Source organism: Odontesthes bonariensis, chromosome 13, assembly GCF_027942865.1.
Source record: "Odontesthes bonariensis isolate fOdoBon6 chromosome 13, fOdoBon6.hap1, whole genome shotgun sequence".
NCBI classification, from domain to species: Eukaryota; Metazoa; Chordata; class Actinopteri; order Atheriniformes; family Atherinopsidae; genus Odontesthes; species Odontesthes bonariensis.
The window spans coordinates 12072451-12094294 of record NC_134518.1 but is presented as its reverse complement, the minus strand read 5'-3'; the positions used below and the strand labels follow the sequence as shown (position 1 = coordinate 12094294).

Genomic DNA, 21844 nt, shown 5'->3' with positions numbered 1-21844 from the left:
TTTCTAACCTGCCACATGTAGGGGGTAAGTTTAGAGGACACCTTTATTGGTCATACTTAATGGTATGAACAAACAACCTTTCTGGTTGTTTTGATTGGAGAACGTGTTGCAGCTTTACCTGACTATGCTGAACCAAACAAACTTGCTGCTATGATGTCACGCCCCCATGACCTTTTACTATCCCTGTTAAATGTCACTTGATTTCTGCCCCTTCTCGAGGGGAAAGGCGCTCACGTCTCTCCACGATTCAGTTATTTTCAAGGGTTGGTTCTTTTCGGTCAGAGTTTTAAAAAAACCCTAGTGGTAGGTTGCAAACATATCATGTCATCAAAACATCATACCTCTGTTTTTTTTTTCCTTTCACACGAGGCAGCTTTGGCAGACAAAAATTCCTCACCTTTTCTGTGTTTGTGTGTTATTTACAGAATGGCGTGCCAAAATAATGGTGCATAATGGGGGATGGGAAATTGTTATCTCACCAAACCTATTCCCTATAATTATGTCATAAGATTAATTCCTAAAAGCCACATGAAGTTAACCAAGGCTCTGTTTTCTTCAGCCAAAAGATAATAACGGTGTAAATCCATTGTGATTTAACGGATTATCGTTTTGGCTGTACAAATGTAAATGTGTAAGCAGTATTTATTTTTTCCTGAAGTATAATATCTACACCAGTATCATAGTCGTGAGTGATTCTGAACTTGTATTTTGACAAAATCTAAATGAGTCAATCATTTAAAGCTTTAATCAGTAGTTAAACATGTTGAATAGCACTTGCACTTTGAGGACTCAAATATTGAGCTTTCCTGGGGCATTAAGATGAAACTTAATTGGTTCCGGGATCCAACAGTGTTCTGCCACAAAAACACCGCGTCACATTCCCAGCTTGCTAGGATAGATTGATGAATTCATGCTGCTTGTGCCCTTTTCTCCACCCTGCCATCAGCTTTTTTTTTTAAACATAAATTGATTCAGCCAGGCAACACAGTTTTTTCCACTCTTTGGTCATCTGATTCAGGTAATTATTGCTGTCAGAGTTACCTTTAATGGTAATTGCTTGATTTTCCCTCTGTGATTAAATGTTTGCAAAATGTTGTTTTTTTTCCGCAAAATAGAGATCGTCTGCCGAAGCATTGCAAGACTTTCTCTATGGCAGATGCTTTGTCACGTCACAGTCGGAAAAGCACAGGTGTGACTAATAAAACTAATCATGATCGCTGCAGTCCATCGAGGTGTTCCAGTTTTAGGCCGCTGGTATTATTCACGCTGACTCACTGTCAGTCCAAAACACTTTCACAGAATAAGGCCATCAATAATGCTGGTTGCACCTGGGCTTTTCCTGCTACAGCAACTCAAAATGTCTCAGTGAAAATAAGGTCTGTGTTAGCTTTGTGACAAATGAAAAGGCCTAGAAATGGAACCAATCTTTTATGCGTTGCATTGATTTACAGCATACAGCTCAAATTACAGAAATTCTTCTTTTTTTTTTAAATGTCAAAAGGACATTATTTGGAGTTATCTGTCCTTCCTCTGTTCACGGCCACAGGTGTTTTCACTTCATACTAATTAGCCCTCTGTCCATGCTGCATTCATGTCATGTTGGAATTACAGAAATGAATACTGAAAATTAAATTTCTGATCATTTTGATTCATGATTGGTTTGATTTGCTGTATTGTGTCATTATGGCTTTGGAAATAGAGCAGGTCATCCTGTAATCAGAGGGTCAGTTGATGAATTCCAAACTCCTTCAGTCCACATATTTGACTGTCCGGAATTGTATCATTGATTCATAAGGGTTTGTGGGATAGATTCAATTTTGTATATTTACAATACACCCATGCCAATTCTTCACCACACAAACTGAGCAATTTGCCTATTTTACAATTCAGAGAGGTTTTTTTTTTGTGATTTGAAGAAAATCATCTGCAAAAGTGGCACAGTCATGTCAAGCATGGCTTCCCCAACACTTATTGGGGAAATGATACCTATTTATTTTTTTTTAGATTCTCATATACACATTAATAATAATGGTCACATTATTGGGACAGAGGCAACTCACAGCTCCCCATATACTGAACTTCGGTCAGGAGCCTCCGGGCGTCTCATTGTAACATAACCCCTTAGGGTCATCATCAACTCGATTCTCAGTGAGCGAGAGTTTTTACAGTCGCCAAAGCCTGTATTTGAAGGTTGGTGGAAGAATGAATCCCATGAATACCAAGCAGAATAAATGACTTACTTCACTTTCATTTGCTAGCTGTCTTTGCTAGCCAGTACGAAGACTGAGAGTGAGGCACTGGACCCATACACTCCACTTTTTCATCCTGCAATTTTCACCATGGTAGAAAAATTAGGTTCCAGGTCATTTTATATCGTTGAAACAATGTGTTGTTTACACTGTCATGTGCTTTGTAGAAAGACTACCCAAAAACAGACAAAGCTTCCAGAGGCAGGCAGGTGTCAAAATAGAATAATTTCAACCAAACGAAAGCCACTGTAGAAGCGGGAAGTACGAGAAGATAAAATCCAGGGAAAAACTAAACTAAACATGAAGACCTGGACATGCAGAATGAATTATAAGAGACAAGGATCTGGCTGCAAGCAAAGTAAAACCAAGTGAATAGATATAAAGATGAATGACAAAAGAAAATCACATGTGGCAATCTGTAAAAAAAAAAAAAAAGGCCTGATGTGAAGGGGGAATGTGAAGCTAACTCAACAGAACACACAATGGGAAATCTAATGAGATGCAAAAGTTAAACCAATGACAAAACCAAAACAGTGAAACAAAAACCAAAGCCCATGATTTATGTGTTATGGAATTATGGTTAAAAATGGTCTACAACTCCCCACACTCATATATTGAATGTAATGACTTTGCTAAGCAAAGAGACTAAACGTGCAATGGCAATTTAAGATTAAATCGACTGATAAATGTATTAATAATTTTTAATTTTACTAAATTTTTTTCTATAGATATCAAGATAATAATGTTGTAAATGTGTTTGGTCACAGTAATCGGGCAGTGAAAATCTGATGAATCTGATCGAATCGAGCATGTATTTATCGACTTTTTTAAACATCTGGAAGTTTGAACATCAATGCTGCATTACTTCCATCACACTGTGAGAGTTAAAATGAAAAATCCGTTTCTCAGTTTTGGTTTTCACCAGAGGAAAATGACAGCTGTCATGATGACCCCATGGACTGTAGTTTTTTGAAGGCCGTAATAGGGTAAGGTTGGCCTTTTGGAGGCTACAATTGCCCAAAAATCCCGCTTGTTTGCCTTGCCACCTCCAGTCCCCATGTTAGACGTGAGATTTATCCACAGGCCTGTGCATCGGGCTACGGTTTCACATGACCTGTCCTGTCAGTCACTCACACGCAATGCTGCCTGACATTGAAGCCAGACAGTCGGTCGTTAGTGTGTACGATAGGGAGATGCGACGTGTCTTCTTTTCTTTTCAAAAATCACCGGTTCTAAATACAAAGTAGCTCAGAATCTGATGAAGAAATTTGATGCCTTTTTTCCTCTATCTTTCTAAGTCTATAAAGGTATGGAGGTGGGAAAAGGAGAAGAAAAAGATATCGGAGCTGATTCCTGCTTCAATTTGAAACATTGTGTGACAGCTATTGCCATTAGAATACATGGCCCTTATTCCTTAGAACATGGTGTATCTCTGCCTTTATACACTCATAGAATATTATGTCCCAAGACTCCTCCGATTCACTCATTGAAAGGTGTTTCATACTTTTTGACTGACTGCAGTTCACAGACTATGTTCTGTTGCTATTGTACTCAGAGTAGCCAGTGCTTATAAAGGCTCTGGAGATTTCTGCCTGCAGCCCCCCCTGGTTCGCTGTCTTCTGCCTGCCACAGCCCACACTCCTCCTCCTCCTCCCTGCACCCTCTTACCAATGGTAATGAGTGGTAGACTTCACAGAGAAATATCTGTCCATTTCTTTTTTGAAGTTGGGCTTCTGTGATTCTCCACCATTGATCTTGTCTTGTGTCCTCTGGTGAGCTCCTCGCTCGAAAATTAGAGCCTTCCCTTTTATTCTTTCACATGTTCCTCCACATTTTTTCGCCCAATCTTTTTTGCCCATCTCATCGAATCACCCTTGTGGCCCGTGTTGACATAGCCACTGTAAGCCTAGCATTAATATTGTTTCAACAGGACAAAAATGTTGTTGAATAGTAATCTATGATTAGAATATTGTCAGCAGTTTTGCGAGACTATTTAGCACTCTGCTGTTACCCCAAGTCTGTAGTCTCCCTGTTGTGTAAGCTGCAGGGATTATCTGGTGTCCTTCAAACACTCACTTATGAATACAAGATCTGGGGCATTGTTTGGAGTTGGCTCCACATGCCGTTCTGCACTCAATTAACTCAGTAAATAAAAGGCCTTGCTCCATTTTGGATGGATCCCGTGTCTGACATGAAAGAGGTTTCAGTCTCACAGGACCCACCAGCCTTGGCTCTCATCTATAGACTCCGTCTGTTCACTGCATGAAGGGGCCCTTTTTATTCATGTTTCTTTTTTTCAAACAAATTTGTTCAATGATAGTTGTGGTTCTGTTTTATGTTTTTGGACGAACTGAGTTCAGAGTGAGTCTGGTGATTGGGAGTTTAGTTGTTGGTGGTTGCCGTGGGCAGCTTTTATCTGTTTTTTGTTGACCAGTCCCAGACAGCAAAGCTGACATCCACAGAGAGAGGTGTGTGCACTTACGTGTGTGCACATGACAGTGTGAGCGTTGGCACTGTCAGTCTCTCCCTCTGACCCACAGGGGGCAGACTAATGCGCTTATCAGTGGCTGACATACTGCCACCATATTTCTCCCTCTTACCCCGTCTTCCTCTCTCTTTCTCTTCTCTTCTCTTCCCTTCTTTTCCTTTCTCCTCTGCTTTCTGTCAGTCTCTTTCTCTCTCTGTCTCTCTCCTCCCCACACAGGCAGACACAACACATTTGTCTCCTTCTCACTCAGCCCCACAGCTGTGAGGCATGCCTTTGGTGTCAAGATAGCAGGGCCTGGTCGTCGAATGAAGCTGTGAGGTTTAAACCGGTTGCGGTTATTAGCATGTTGAGCAGTCAGGGTGTTTAGAAAAAAAAAAAGAATATGCTTCACATCGTTTGCTCACGTCGCTGCTCAGCCACCATCCTCAGACCAGGAAAGCCGGGCTCCGTGCTGTGCAGTATCTGCCTTGGCTGGTTGTTGATATATAAGCAGCTTAGGTGAATGAATATCTCCACACACTGGGTGCTGGTCTCATTTACAGAAATGGCTTAAAACGTGGCAGTGTTCACAGGAGCGTTTCCTAGTTTGTTTCATCTGTGTGAATCAAGCTGTCAGCAAACCCATACTCAGACTATTCAGGGCCTGATGATACTCAGTCGTGGAGGCACATGCAGACAACTGTGGATACTATGGACCTGTAGTTACTCACTTTATTGTCCCTGTCTGTGCAAGTCAGTGCAGTCACAACAATTTTTACGGTTACACGAACAACGATCCGTGCATACCCTCCGATGGCTCAATTTACACCACACGAAACCTGATGGACTCTTGACTTCTTGCAGAGGCACAACATATAACTTACCCAATAACCCATGGTAGTGTCATTAAACTGTACATTTCTAACCACTGCTCACAAATCCTCTAATTCCCAAACTGTAGTCGCTCGCTGCAGCAATGAAGTCCTCAGATCTCCTAAGGCTGTCTCCTCTCTGCCAGCTGCTCTGTGTTATAAGTTTGGAATACTGCACCATTGTTATTCTACCTCTGGCTCCCAAAGCGTTTAGCACAGAGTGACTTTTGCATCTGACAAAATGGAGTAAGAGAAGGAAAAGCAGAGGAATTGTGAAATGAGAGAGAAAGTGAGTGGAACCGAGAATAGAAAAATAATTATAACTTTAAAGAGAAAATGGAGAACATAGAGGAAAAGGAGGACAGGAGAATGGAGGAAATAGATAGAGGGAACAGGAGAGAAGTCTGTTTCGTGTCTAAATCCTGCAGCAGTCCCTCGCCTCATCTGCATATTAATCTGGCCCTGTGGCTGCCTCTCCTCTCAGAGGGTCAACTATCATTGTTTCTGTTGGTTTAAACAGAGCGCTGCTTCGCAAAACAAGGGCATCAGATAAGTCATGCTGTGTTTTTAGCTCAGATTCAGTTGATGTGTGAGCATTCTCACATGTGTGCCCAGTTTTTACCGGCCTGCTCCTTGTGTTTTATTTCACATTGACCGAGCTTTTGTCTTTGCCCCCGGACATTCCTGCATTAATGATACACACATGAATTAATCACACAGCAAGGCAAACAGCAGCACACTCTATGATAATGCAAAACAGAGAAGCGCCATTGGGTCATGCTATTTCTACGACAGCTTGTTTTCTCACTGCAGCATCCATGATAATTAGAAGAACGGCAGTGATTTGTTCAACAGACATGCATCGCTGAGCAGCCCCAATATGAAGTCCTGCCAGAGACTCATTTCCCCCAAAACTAATGCTGAGAAAATAGCTGCCGGCGCAAATGCGGAAGGACGAGCGAAATGGCATCGAGCAAAGCTCACAGCACACAGGTACATCTGGACTTATTCAGCCAGCGAGCGATTGATGGGAGAAGGAATTGCAGAGATCTTGTTGTCTGACTGTTCGGATGTTCCACTTTTGGATGAATTTCATTATCATCAGTTAACTTCAACCAGTCAGATCAATGACTGGATGAACAGCATGCTGAAGGAGTGTAGTGTCAAATTCATTTTCTGAAGCCATGAGAAGACTATTGATAACTTTTACCAGTGCTGTTTCCGTCTTGTGCTGTTCACTGGCCCTTTAAAAATGAAATGGGTTTGATAAGTGGCCATAATTGGCCTAAACATCTGGATCAATAGTGGGCTTTTAGAGCAACAGAATGTAACCTGTTCAAAAAGATCAGATCAAATATGGTAGTGTTGATAAAGGGCAAAATATCCTGAACTAATCTAGTGTGGAATGGGTATAAAAGACATGTTCATGGTTTTGATACATTTTCTATTGAAATTCAGCTCAGACACGTCAATGAAAAGCAGACCAAATGCAAATTGAATACCACAGCTGTTTTCTAAAGCTGCTGTACTTACCACTACTGCGACACAATTTTATTTGTAAAGAGCTGCTTGACCCAGGAGAGTTACATTTCAGCCTAGATAGAGTGCTTAGCGTCATCTCAGGGTTGTACTTATTCTCCATTTTTAGAAAAATCAATATGTTGTTCACATTGGGCTCATTTCTTTGTTATAAGACTAATTCTTCCACTCCAACTGAACACTGCTTACCTTTCAGCTTTTGGATTGTTTGCTTCAAAATACCCAAACTGTACAAAGGAGCTATTCTTCTAAAGTGAATTGGTAAAATGTCTTGACTACTGACAGGCCAGTCCAACACCCAGATTCTTATAATATGAAGCTATGCTGTTGTAATAGATGCCGAATGTGGTTTAGCATTGTTGCGCTGAAATATGCAAGGCCTTCCCTTAAAAGGATATGGTCTGGATGATAGCATGTGTTGTTCTAAAACATGTACATATTTTCAGTATTGGTAGTGTGTTTCCATATTTGCAAGATGCCATTTCCATTGGCTCTACTATACCCCCGTACCAGGCTTTAATCCGGAGGAGCCGGCATCCATAACCAAAAAAAAAAGTCAAATTTTTATTTATCTGAACCCAGAACAGTTTACAACAGTTCCTCAGTCCATTTTTAATTAACTTTGGTACAGAGAAAACAGCTCGGTTGCTGGATTATCTTCACATATGACTTCTTCTTTGCATGATAGAGCTTTAAAGGCAAACTGCGTTCACAGACAGTGGCTTTTGGTAGTGTTATTGAACCATTTCCATTCCAGAATTATGCCTGTTATGCCATCTCAAGGCAAATCACGGGCATCCAACACTGATTTTCAGCCCTCATATGATGTATCCAAAATTATCTTAATCTTTTGATTATGCTATGTTCCGTAGATGATAGATTGAAAGTCTTCCCAGTATTACATTGAGCATATATTATTTTGAAATTTCATGGCACATTTTTTCGTAGATAGCTGAACCTCTGCCCATGTTTACTTCTCAGGAACTCTGCCTCTCTAAGGTGCTCTTTTTATACCCTGTCATGTTACTGACCTGCTGCCAGTTAACCTGATTAGCTGCAACATGTCCATCCAGCGATTTCTTTTTAGCACCACTTACTTCATCAATGTTTTGATCCAATTTAGAATGAGCTAATATTGTTCATGAAATAGTCAAATGTGTTACTTTCAGCATTTGATATGTTTTCTTGTAAATGTTTACAGTATGTTGTTTTGAAAAAAAAAAGAGAGAGAAGATACTTTTAAGGAAAAACACAAATTCAGTTCCATGTTATGTGTCAGTTAAAGTCAGCCGAGTCTAAAAGTGTAAAAAGTGTCTTGTAGTAGACTTTTATTTATTTTATTTAAATAAATAAAATAAGCAGCCTCACAATATTTATTGTGAGGCTGTCAACATCTGCACAAATGTTAAAGTTCCCCACCATAATTACCTAATCTGTTATCAATGCTACATCAGAGAAGGAGTGTGTACATTAAGATGATAACTTCAGTAGAAGATAGCTGCTAGTCCTCCTCCTCCTCAGCCTGCACCACGAGGATTCTTGGAGTTACTATGGCTGAGGGAGAGGTTGACTTGTTTATGCTTTCATAAACCTCCTGTTGCATCCACATATCTGCAAACCAAAGTATTCGGATCCAGAAAGTCATTATTTGTGGAATAATTGATAATCCGCATCAAATTGGCGTTGTTTTTGTTGTGCTTGGTGCTGAATCATCATTAGAGTGTGTCACCACCTAGAATATGATCTCAGCTATGGTCTGATTGGTTGAAAGTTGGTTGAAAGTTGCCACCAAATAGCAGTTATATTCAGACATATTAATCATGACTGAACAGAGTAATTAGAAGAAACTTTTTTTTTTTCAATTGTTTCTGCAGTGTGACTGCCTGATGCCTAATATTTTGATAGTTCGGTGTTTGTGATAAACAATTTGACATTAAGATATATTTTCAGAGAATAAATCATTCTGGAGTTTATCTTTATAGAGAATGAGCTGAAAAATGACTTTTCACTCTAAAGACTTTTTCTATGGGTGCGACGCTGCAAGCCATCCTTTCTTGAACTCTTATGCTAGACAATTGGTTTCAGCACACCAAACATTAGAAACCCCTCTGTGCCTCCAACTGAGGTACCATCATTATTGCTCCCTTCCGCAGAAGTGAGGCCATTTTCTCAGTGCGCAGAACGACACTGAAAGGTGGATTCTCACAGCAGAAATGTAATCAGTGGGAGAGCGTGGTGACTGGCGCACGGCGGATAGGCCCAGCCAACCCATCCCTCTCACCACAGGGAGGGAGACACAGAAGGGGGCCCCATCAAAAAGGGCTGTGAGGACGCCAGAGCAAACAGCGAGGTGACCGCCTCCCTTTCTTTTGGTCTCAGGTGGCCGATAGCACGTGTGTAAAATAACTGAGTCCAATCCGGAGGCCCCGCAGGCGCTCGTATTAGATGAATAAATTGACTCACCTCTCTAGTCTGCTGTATTTCTGTTTGGCAAAAACATGTTTCCTTCTTCTTATGCCCTCATTTAATCAAATAGTAATTATCTCGCTTTAGTAAAGGAACGAAAATGTGTTTAATTAAGATTTACGCGTGAAATGAGGGCTGAGTTTTTCCTTAGTATCGTACACAAAAGAAAAGTTACTGCATGACCTGTTTGAGTAGATCCGATCGCCAATTATCAAACTGCGATGTGATGGTTGCGCAGGGACGTGATGTGGAAAAGCAAGCGTTGAGACTATCAGGGCAGGGTATATTAAAAAGTCATCTCATCCCGGTCAGATCTTAAAATGAGACAAATACAACCACATATGAATACATCACGTGACTTATTACACTGTATCATTATTTATTCAATATAAAGTGGGCCAACATTCAGAAATAGTACATGAAATGCTAAGTACACCCCGTGATTCTGTAGCTTGTAGAACCGTCTGTAACAGCAGTAACTTTAAGTAACTGTTTTTTTGTATGATGTTAACAGTCTTTGCGACATTGTGTTGGCATTTTTGCCCACTCTTCCTTGTGATTGTTAAATAACTTATTCATTTATGTTTAGCTTTCTTGAGGTCTGGACTTTTAGTAGGCCGTTGCAACATTGCCATTCTTTTCTTCAGCTATTCTGTTGTAAATTTGTTGCTGTGCTGGGAATGGTTATTCTGTTGCTTGACCCAGTTTTGGCTGAGCTTTAGCTGTCAGAAAGATGTCCTCACATTTGACTTTAGACTGCTTGCTTTGTATACAGAGGAGTTCATGGTCGACTCAATGAGTGCAAGGTGTCCTGGTCCTCTCTCTCTCTTTCTCTCTCTAGGTCGTCGTCAGACGAGCCTTCCATCGTTGCTTCCAGTCTTCCCGATTCTCCATACATCTTTTCAGTTCGCTGGTACTCTGGACTCCTGCGTCCTTCTTGAGTATGTCCGCATATGTTAGTGTGGGACGTCCTCTTAACCGGCACCCACGTGATGGTTCCCACAGCACTAGTTTGCTGGCTGGCAGTTCTGGGTGCCTTTGGCAATGTCCTGCAAGTCCCATTCTCCTTACAGCAATCTTATCGCTCACCCTTGGTATTCCCTCATACAGGATTTCGTTGGTTACATGTGCACTCTTACTGATGTTAAGCACTGCACGCAGCATCCTGGTGTAACACCCATCAAGGGACTTCTCTAGGGTTGACTTCAGGGTCCAGCATTCACAGCCATAAAGGAGAACGGACTCTACTGTCGCGTAGAAGAAGCTGAGTTTGATTTGACGGGGGAGATTGGACCTGTGGCTCCAAAACAAGCCCGATCATCGTCCCGCCACTGCAGTGCTTGATAGTTGGTGTGACGTGTGTGTGTTCTGCTGTGATCGTGAGATCGTGCTGTAGATACAAGTATCTAAACCTTAATTCATGCTGCCATGTTCTATTTAGAGAGAATAGGCTTTCTGCTAGCAACCCCTCCATACAAGCCATACTTGTAAGTTATTATCTTTAGTTTATTTGATTCTATTTCTTTTATCATTATTTTTCATTAACTTTTATATTAAACATGCCAACTAAAGCCTCTGAAGGTTTTCTGCGTTTTTAGTGATAGACTTCAAGTTGTTCAAAAGTAGCCCTATAACCCACACTGATTGGCGCCAACTGTTTGGACATCGCCAATAGTTTGGATCACTAAACAGCCCACATTTTTGTTTTGTAGAGGTGGCCACACCTGACGATGATCAATGTATCAAGTGCATTTGATTGGCGGCACCTGGCTGCAGACCTCAGTACCAAATATTTGTCAATTTATCAAAGGAGCAATTGCAAAGGATACGATTTCAAGTTGTTGTAACTTCATTGTTCACCTGATAGTTGAGCTGTTTGAACTAGGGGCTTCTACGACCTGATAACCATGAGTCCCACAAGTACTCTGAGGACCAAATCAAGTATGGTCGCTGGTTTTATTGGAGGCGCATTTTAAATGCTTGTTTTTCAAGTCATGTGCTTGGTTAAACACTACACAGACTGACGGCTACCTTGTTTGTAGTCAGAGTGTGTAGATTGGCTTCAGAGAGATTACTGAAGCTCACTGTGTGTGTAATGAAGCCCTGAGTCAATAAGACATGCAGGCTCGAGGCCAGAGGCAGAGCCTGTACGTCAAAGGTGGAACATTTCTGCTAGTCTGTGTGCTTGTGCATTCTTGTTTTTGATTGGCAGTCTGCAGGTCCCTGGACCTACTCTGCTTCCCACCATGAAGGCACAGACAGTTAGTTATGGGTGCCTTATTAAAGGTATGTCAGGTTGACAACATCAGTGTGATCATGGGAAGTGTGACACGCGTGTTCCTTTAACTGTTTGGGATGGCCACTGCTGGCAGCTGGCCTGTCAACCTCCACTGGGAAGCTGGCAGACTGACAGGAGGAGTGAAGCTTTGCTGCTGTGGAGGAATAAATTACATTTACGAGTAGTGAATGCCCAACACACACATACAGTCGGAAGTATTCGTGCTGGTCACAGGGTTTGAGGGGAGGTCGGATGAGGGGAGAGATGGTAAACTTGCTCATGCAGGTTGTTTCCACCTTGATTCTTTAAACACACTGACAGAAAGATAAATAAGCAGAGAGATGGCAGCAGGCATAGTTCAGCATAGCAGGTGCACCTCCCTGTTGGAGAGTGAGGTCAACTGATGTAACAGGGATGAGAAAACAGAGCCAGTAATTGTTTATGCCCGGGTACCGTTATCACAAGCAGCTCTTCAAGCGTCCATTTGTCAGAGCTCTATCTTGAGTAGCATTAACACAGCTCTTTAGATAACATGGTGGCAAAATCTGAAATGATACAAACCCAACACTTCTTACGAAGACTATATTGGGGCTGCTTCACTGTGATGTATTTGTATGGGGGAAACTTTGGGTGGAAGCTGCACAGATTTACAAGCCATAGTAGTTTTCTTTTCTATTCCATTTCTTCCATTTTTTTCCCCCTTCCATTTAATCCCAATCCCTCTTTTTTGCCACTGCAGCTTCTTATACTGGTTTGTTGCTCTGGTGATGTTTGGTAAAAGAGCCTCTATTGATAGACCTCCTTGCGTTTGTTTGATGTTCTAAACAGTGCGACATAATCTGCAGACGCTCTGCAGTGATCCAAACCCCTCAGCCTTTCATGGAGCTTTCTAGTCCAAAGCTTTCCAATTGCTTTTATAATTGAGTTTGTCTGCCACCTCTGTGATTGCTTTGGATCTCTCTTTGCTGTCAAACAAGGCAATTACTGCCAAAAATCGCTTCTTTTTTTAAAAAAAAATGCTTATTCGCACGGAAATTATCGTGCAACTATTAGCAAAATCGCCTCCCACTTTGCTCAAAATGTGTCGTACATGTGTAGATGGGAACCATAGCAGCTGAAAAAAAAAGAAAGACAGCTATCAATAATTAATTATTATGGGTTAATATGTTAACAAACTTATAGTGGCTGATAATTAGATGAGCCACAGTGCCTGATTCAGACTTAATTACCAAGCCACTGTCTGTTCTGTGGGGCTTTAATGAATAATTAATTGCAAGTTGCATGAATTATTTCTGCTTACTAAAGATAAACTAGAAATACATGCTTGTGCTGTTTTGTATTTATTGATGATGTTTGATTGGGAAAAATAGGAGCAATTGGAATCGGCATCACTGTTACATTACGGCAGTTCATAGAAGTGCGATTAACTGAAGCAGAGTGTGCAGAATCACAGCGTGTTATCGACCGCAGCACAAACAAAATGCATATCAATCATCATTATTATATTTTTTTAGTGCAGGTGTCAAAACAGACTGTCAAACAAACCCTAACCTAGGCCTGCGTATGCGGTCTCACACAGTTTCAGTATGATGCTCAGTGCTGTTTGGTTGTGCTGAGATTGAGTGAGCAGGTTTATTTCCCTCTTCTTTCTGCACACAGGTGACTTCACTGTCTTCACAGAAACTTGCGTGTGTGTGTGTGCATATGGATGTGGGAGCAAGTGTGAATTTCTCATCTGCAAGCTCTCTGATTTATCCGCTCCACATTTGCATATATGTGCACAATGTGATTAACTGTCAAGAGTTATCTTCTTGCCAAGTGACTTCATTGCATGCATGCATGCACACACACCTACAGACGCGTGGCTTTGCAGTCACTGATGTGTTCGCAAAGATTCACACGTCCGCATACAAGCAGCGTTGTGCATTTTCAAGGAGAAATGATGAAAGTGAACTGTAAACCCCACAGGCAGAGAAACCGTTCGGATTCAGCTTTGCTTTCATTTGGACTGTAGCAGTTAGTGGACCTCCCAGGCTTTCCCGAGCTAATATGGATGCCTCACTGGGGCCAGTTGCACTGGTGAAACTGTCCATCTGTCTACATTCACTTGTCAGTCACATACAGTTACTTAGTCCAGAGCTGCCATCGGCCATAATGAGCGACAGCCAGCATCATTTAGATGCTGTAATAATACGTCAGTCCGTATCATTAACGCCTACTGGGTCTGAGGATAAGGGAGGGCAGGTTGAATGACTTAAAGGCGTGTATGCATGCGTGAATGTGCATGACTCTCTCCCGCGTGCACATGTGCTGTGGCTGTGTGGGTGTATGAAAGTTTTCAGGTGGAAATGGAACTTCCAAACTTGCACCCATTAAACTCTCCCCTGTAAAAACACGCGTTTTAAGATTTTTTTTGTGCAGAATGTGTGCTTATTTCACATCCATGTGGTTGTTATACTGCCTGGCAGACAATGATGGCTCTATACAATTTAAAAATTCTTCTTGTTTTCATCCATAAGAGCAGCTCATTGATAGCTTTGCTGTCAAGATTTGAGAAGTGAAAGAACTGTAAAAGGGAAACTTGAACTATACCAGAAGGCTTACTTCCTGCGCTTGGGGGCTCAGGTGTTAACAGTCAGCATTCACAGCACACCACTTCCTGATGTTAGTGTATGCCAAAAGGGCTGTCTTCTTTTTCTGCTAAATGAGATACTAATTCACCACTTATTTTCTAATTAGTCCTTCTCACCTCATCGTATTTCTTACCTTACACCTTTCCTCACCTCACCCTCGCGCTCTACTTGGAAAATCCCTGGTGGCTCCTTCTCTTCAAATAGCTGTGATCAACACAACGAGATGTTCTCCAAGAATCATCTTTGGGGCATTAATCATATTGGATTGGATTGCAATGCCGTAGGGGGTCATTATAACTGATATTCTTTTGACAGGGACACGGAACAAAGAGATACTTTGACTAAGATTGGCCTGTAATGGTTAATCTAAGCCATTTCTCATCATGTCCGTTTGTCTTACCACCACCTTTCTTCTCTTTCCCACTTATTTGGCCATGTTTTTTTCTCTTTGACTGCACGCCCTCCTTAAATCTGAGCGGAATGTGAATTGTGACACTGTATCATCATCATCTCCTTTGCTGCACTCCTCTCCCACTGTTTTTCCAAGGTCAATACTCCTCAGTCTAATTCACTTTTGATGATAAAATCCAGTTCCAGCTTTAGCCAAATGTCCGTCTCTCTCTGGAGTTGAGATTTATCTCAGTTACTCCTCTGTTGGTGTGTCTGCCAGCCTCTAAACATGAACATCTGAGTGCCAGTTTCACCCAGGGAGAAACTGTAAATCTTTTGATGTCTGCTGAGTATCCTTTGGACTTAGGGAGGGGCTGTAAATTCCCTTAATGCAGCACATGGCTTTATCCTCAGCAGCAGGAAATCCAGCCCCTGACAAGGAAAATGTGGACTAATCTACCGCCCCTTTCAATAAATACATTGTGAAATACTCTTAAGCAACACCTAAACTGCTGTAAATCCTTTCACACAGCAATAACAGCGATCTTTCTACATTGTTGTGCTTGTGTAAGGATGAATAAGTCAGCCTAGTCCTGCATTTATTGTTAATGATAGATTGGTAGCTTTTTGGAGCCTCTTGTGTGAACAAACGACATGCTGGACCGTAGTATGCATACTCAAGATGTCATAAAAGAATAAACAATTGAAAGAAGGAGGAGGGAGATAAAGGGATTTTAAATGGAAGTCAATAGAATCAAAGTAGGCGAGAAGAAAGAGTAATACCCAGGGACAGCGGGGGAATCGGTATTGAGAGAAAGTCCTGTCTGCCTCGTCATGTCCTTGTGCAGGATTTATGAGCTCCAAGATCAGGGACAGGTTTAGGGCAGCAGTGCTAGGAGGAGGAATGGATGGGAAATGGAAGAAAAGTAGGAAGAATACGAGGATGGCGATACAACAGGGATGAAGTGCCAAATTTTAAGCTTAAATTGGTTCAGACTGAGCTGTGAGTTGAGATGCACCTACTGAGCAATACCAGGTGACAAGAGGGGAAATAGCAAGGCCATGGGGGGTGGGGGGGTTAAGGTGAACAGATTAAAACAGAGCTCAGACAATACTGAAGGGTCGAAGGTCAGTGATTTGATTAGAACTCTTAAGATACAGGGAGCACAGCAGCTACAAGAAAGCAAAGGACAAGAAGAAGAAAACAAGGAGGGGGGGAAGAGGACGCAAAAAGAGAGCAGGAGAAGATCAAGTTAGGGATGATGGAGAGCAGAGGGAAACTACAAGAGGAGAGGATAGGGTTTGTTGGAGGGGAGATAACGCTGTGTGGGTGGAGTAATCTGTCTGTGTCAGAGGGATGATGAAGGGGCCAAGAGGGAGAGCTCTGCAGTTCACCTTCTGGCCTCTGGAGGAAACACAGTGACCCTGGCCCTCCCCCTCCCCACCTCCCGTCTTTTGCGCCACTTCACCTGCACAATTTATGACTCACAGGGTCGGTCCAGGGTTGCTCAGTCTGAGGGCATTTGTGAATCTAGTTGTGGTGGCAGTGCACTTTTTTTTTTTTTTTTCTGTGTGTGTCCATGCGCCTGTGTGTTGAACAAAGTCTCCTGTGAAGAAAGCTGTTGTGTGACAAGAAGGATGAGACATTAGTGCTGCTACCTGGATGAAAAGGGCACAGGTGATTTCTATCTGTGGTACAGAGAGTGCTTGCAGAGAGAGCTCAAAAAGAGAAAAAGTGACAGAACCAGAGAGAAATCAGGAGAAAAAAGTTAAAGATGACCGAGAGGACTACCTCGTGTTGTTCTGCATACTGATTGGGTCTCTGTCCATTTTATCATGATGTGCTCCTCCAGAGACAGAGCTATGGCTGTACGTGAAATATGGACGGATCCACAGTGATTTCATCCATTAGTTTGTGTAGTGTCATTTAGAAGGCCGTAGATTTTACAGACAGAACTGACATGCAAAAAATCGACCTTAGCAAGAACACACTAACACTGCACATTTACTGGATAATTTACCTGCTATGCTCCCATATTGACTTTAAACCTTTTAAGTCTTGACTCAAAATTTTGCGAGTTAGACAAAAGTCCAGAAACCTGCAATCATCGAAGGCCTAAATTTAAATTTTTTTCTTCTTTAAAAGCCATTGAGGAGGGAGAGAATGGTAAGATAACACATAGCGCTTTTAACAGTGGGAAAGGCAAGTTTAACACCTAGATTCAACAACTCTTTGCAAAAGTATTGTTGTCACTTGCTGTTTGGTTTTAGACAATAACTTTAGTTGATTAAGGTTAGAAAATTGCCATTCTTAGAGCTAAACTTACTTATTTTTACAACCTCACTGTCAGTGGAGCTCATTTAGCTTCTTGCCTTGGTGTCATGTCAAAACAACTCATCACAGCGACACTCTGTCACTTCCCTACTAGGTTAGGGTTAAAAACACAACAGTCCGGACTGAAACACTCTATATTCTTTATACAACACCACCAAAACCTAACAAATGATGACAGTATCTAATACATTTTACCCACATTGTCAAAATTAACTACAGAGATCAAAGCCATCATTTATATCAGGTTGTAAACTGGTTTAACAATTCACAAGTTATGCATTCGAACAAGGAGCTCAATGCCTCAAGTGGTCAGTTGAGGAACTGCAGTTGTGGCTTTGTTTTGAAAGGTTTGTCAGACCTCGAAGTGAATCTTTTCCAATCGTTCAGTTTCCTTGAGAGAAAGTGTTATGAAGGAAGCCGGATGGTTGAATCTGACCATTTTATGTAGAAATCGTGGTAGGTGACAGAATGAGACCCCAGATGGAGGACACTTCAAGGTAAAATACGACTGGGAGCTTCAATTGCAAACTTCACCGAAAAGGTCTTGGCAAACAAAGAGTGTGTCAAAATTCCAGGAGTAAACAGTAACACGGGCAAGGCAAGAACCGGGAACAAGCCAAGGTTATGAACTTACTAGATTTAACACAAAGGATCAAAGCTGGACAGTTATTGATAATATACAAAGACATTCTGGTAGAGAAGAACAGAAATCAAAGAGCATATATACAACAACACAGGTGTGAAGCAGTATACAAAGCAACAGTTAAGGAAATTAAAAGAAAGTTAACGTCTTTATTTCACACACCTTCACACACACACATTTTGCCTAACCATAAAATGGATGCAGTAAATTGATGAAATATATATATAACTATACAAGTGACCAGTCAATTAATCAATAAAAATCTGTTTTCCACACTCCATCGTGCCTTTTTGTGCCTCTTTAATTATTTCAGCTTCACCGCACACTCTATTTACAGCATTTAGTTTTGTGATTGATTTTTAGGTTTTGTCTCCATAAAGTCCTCTGAGGCATGCAAGAGACGCAGAAATCTATCCATAAATCTGACACAACTTAATGACGAGCCATAAACAAAATGTGTTTGTAAATGAAACGATTGAAATGGAGATGGAAGTTAGGAAAACTGAAATATGGCTTATTGTCACAGATGCTAAGTGAAAGCAATCAAGGGGAATTGCAAGCATGCGTTATAAAAGGTAAAGGGTTGAGACGTGGAATATTATTGCGGTTGAGTCAAAGGCCTATTTTCTGCATGGAGATGAGACAGGAATGAAGGTCGCCTCCTCATCCATAACAGATGATTCATAGTCTCCCCTGACCTTTCATACCTGGGCTTACCCCTCTGCCTGTCTCTCAGCTCTCTGTCTACCGCAGATCTCTTCTGCGAGGGGAGTTCAAGTATACGCTGCCTGTAGCAAAATCCACTCGCAAAGCTTGTGTCCATGTGTGCTGTGCAAATACAGGTAAACATATGCAACACATGCAGGTGTGTGTGTTTGCAGAGCGGATGCCCACGTCAAATGTCAAAAGTTCACTGCGGCACCCTATTCACATCTAATGTGACAAATAACTTCTTCCTCCAGTTGCATTGTTCTAATCCCTTTAGTGGGCTATGGAATGGAAATGTAATTACATTTGTGTGGTGCAGTGCCTTTGATAAGACAGCTGCTTGCTGAGCTGAATGCCTAACTGAGTTGGATGCCTTGCCGAAGCCCCCTTCTCTCCACTCTTTTCTTCTCCCCCTACCTGCTGCTCTCCACCTCTTCTCTTCCCTTCTCTTTCTCATACTCTGTTTTTTGTTGTTGTTGTTGTTGTTGTTTTCTCCATCTCCTTTTTCCCCACTCTCTGCCATCATCCCCAAAAGCTCATTCTGCCTCTTTCTCTCACCCAATCAGGTATTGCAGTGGATAAGAGAGGTGTTGTCTACTTCGTTGATGGCACCACCATTCAGAAGATTAATGAGAGGGGTTTGCTCTCCACTGTGATTGGTTCAAACGGACTGATGTCGACGCAGCCGCTAAGCTGCGATGCGCGCATGGATATCAGCCAGGTAAGCTAATAATGCTGCAGAGTTTAAATGACAAGTAGGTAGCAGGAGCCACTCTTGGTCCGAAATGTTCTTTGAATAATCTGTGGAAGTATAAGTCTCCTGCGGGACGTCTCTGTTGGCTCATTAGAGTCATTAAATCAATATGGAAATGAATCGCAGACTGTTTGTTGTTCTCTAACAGCCTGTGATTATTTTGTCAATCCACATCGCTTAGTTTCTTCTAAAGAAACTCTTCGTGACTCATCAAAGATGTGTGCTTTTTGTGCATGTGAAACAGAATGTGGCTGAGACCAAAAGCAGAGACTGCACAGGTTCGATCAGCCAGCCTTCAGAACACACTGCTAACTAATATCAGGCCTATTAGAGCAGAGGATGAATTATTGATGAGCTACAGGCTTTATAGAGGGATATCTGCCCACTCACAGAGATGCGAGTGCCTGTGTACGTGTGTGTGAATATGCGTGTTGAAGCCAGGTGAATTCCCTGAAGTGCTATTTTATGTCTTGGTGCGCCTGCTATGTTACAGTTTCTCTGTTTGTTAGCCATTGGTCTGATCACATCAGTTGCATTTGTCCTCCATCTGTGTTTGCTCTCTTCTACCACTGAGTAATTTAAGGGTGGAGGAGGCATGAGGGATATATATCCCCTTTAGTCTTACAGGGAAGTATTAGACCATTCCACATTTACAGTCTGAAAGCTGGAGTCATCTTTGAATAAAAGAATAACGCTAAAGGAACTGTTTGCATCAGGACCGATCAAGCTCAAGATGCCAGTTTCCCCTTCAAGACGTTATTTAAAAGTCAACAGTAACCCCTGGCAAGTTTGTGAGAGAAATATTGTGCTTTTCACTCTGCTAACTTCATGTAACAGCTGCAGTTATCAGTTACTTTTCCTAGTATGTCGTTGGCTAGTAGTTTGTCAGCCTTTTCTCTCCTTAGTTCATCCAACTTTCTGGCACACCATGCAGACTCTCTCCTCAGTCAACCGCAAATTTCAAATTTATGTCAATGTCCTCAAGGGCAATTCCGAAGGGGAAAAAATAATGGAGGCATTTTGCCCACCCAACCTGATTACAGGATTCCCATAGGAATCAGTGGACTATTGGTTGACTGACACACAGACATGTGGAAACAAGCCATTGTAGAAAAACTATGACAATTAGCATCAAAGGCCTCTATCTCTATTTGCGACACTAAACACTTTGGTGTAATGCTACGCATGATGGTTTCAACCATCATAACATTAAAAAAGAAAATCAGATGGGCCCCTGTACATAGCAACAAAATCAGATTCACATTCAGATTCAGATTTTCTTTATTGTCATTGTAACGAGTACAACGAAAAGCAGGGTGCAGGCCTTTCAGTGCAGACATAGAACAATTTGTAAACAATATAACTATAAAAGGGGAGTATGACTATATAAAAAACAGTATAATATAATATGTACAATTGTTAAAAGATATGTAAGTTAGCTTCTGCTTCTGTATTAATGACCCACTTAGACTTTCATGATAATAGTGTTTTCTCAATCCCGTGGATAATGATGACTACCTTTGTTTCTTTAACTGTTTTCGGTAACACTGTGTTAATATTTACATGATCAAGAAAAATGTATCAGGCACTACTTCTATACTTTTGGTCATTGTTTGTGAATGCAGGATATTGCCGTGCTTGATTAAGCCAAGCTTTTTTTCTTTTATCATCGGTGCCCACCCACACAGACATTTCACCTCTCGGATTGCCAGTGCTTATATTGTCAGTGAGAGCCAAACAATCTGGCTTCCATGGAGGACACGACTGTGCAGGAGCAGTGTTGCTGCCAAAAAAAAAAGTACAATTAAAACTTCCGTCGGGTTCTTTTCTCTTTTTGTGAAGTGTGCACACAAAACGAAAGCGAAAACACAAACATTTATATTAACTGATTAAATTAGATGAAAATTAACCGTTATTTCAATTAGACTCTTAATGCAGCGTGCCCCGACTCTGTGTAAAGGTCATTTCAACTTCTCAAAGAGGCCGCCTTTCATCGAGACAGAAAGTTCACTCTCACGAGAAGCTGATTTTTGATACGTGGCCTTTTTTTAGTCGAGGAACATGGCGAGTCCCGTTCGATGAATCTCTGCCCCTCTTAAAATGGGATTTCAGACTGAACCCTCTTCTTGCTCTCATTTGACAGAGCCTATAATTGGACATGTCAGTGGCAATTTAACATGATCCGTTTATTTACCAATCCATCCTGTGAGTCATCAATCACCTGATCCAACGCGCAGCGCCTACTCTCCACAGCAGACGCAGCTCACACTTTTATTTGTGTGTGAGATGGGCGGTGATGCGGGTGGCTGTGCGGTGGTGTAGCTTTGTCTGGCTTTGACCCCCACGGTGTTAGCGGACATGGTGTGCTATTTGAGCAGGCAGCGATCACGGTTATTGGATGACATTTGGAGCGGGCCGAAGTGAGCCGGTGTGAGCCTTGAATAAACACAGGGAAGGCTCCCTGCCCGCCACTGACCTTTGCATGAGCAGGCAGGGTCAGGAGGCCTAAT

The 21844-nt window shown here is 41.8% G+C and overlaps 1 protein-coding gene across 1 annotated transcript in view; it reads left to right on the top strand.

Moving 5' to 3' along the window:
• The window catches only part of tenm1 (teneurin transmembrane protein 1), a 182420-nt gene that overhangs the window by 132836 nt on the left and 27740 nt on the right, over positions 1-21844 (top strand). The window contains exon 23 of the mRNA XM_075480990.1: positions 19147-19301. Within this exon, the coding sequence (XP_075337105.1) occupies positions 19147-19301 (155 nt within the window). The remainder of the gene's footprint in view (positions 1-19146; positions 19302-21844) is intronic.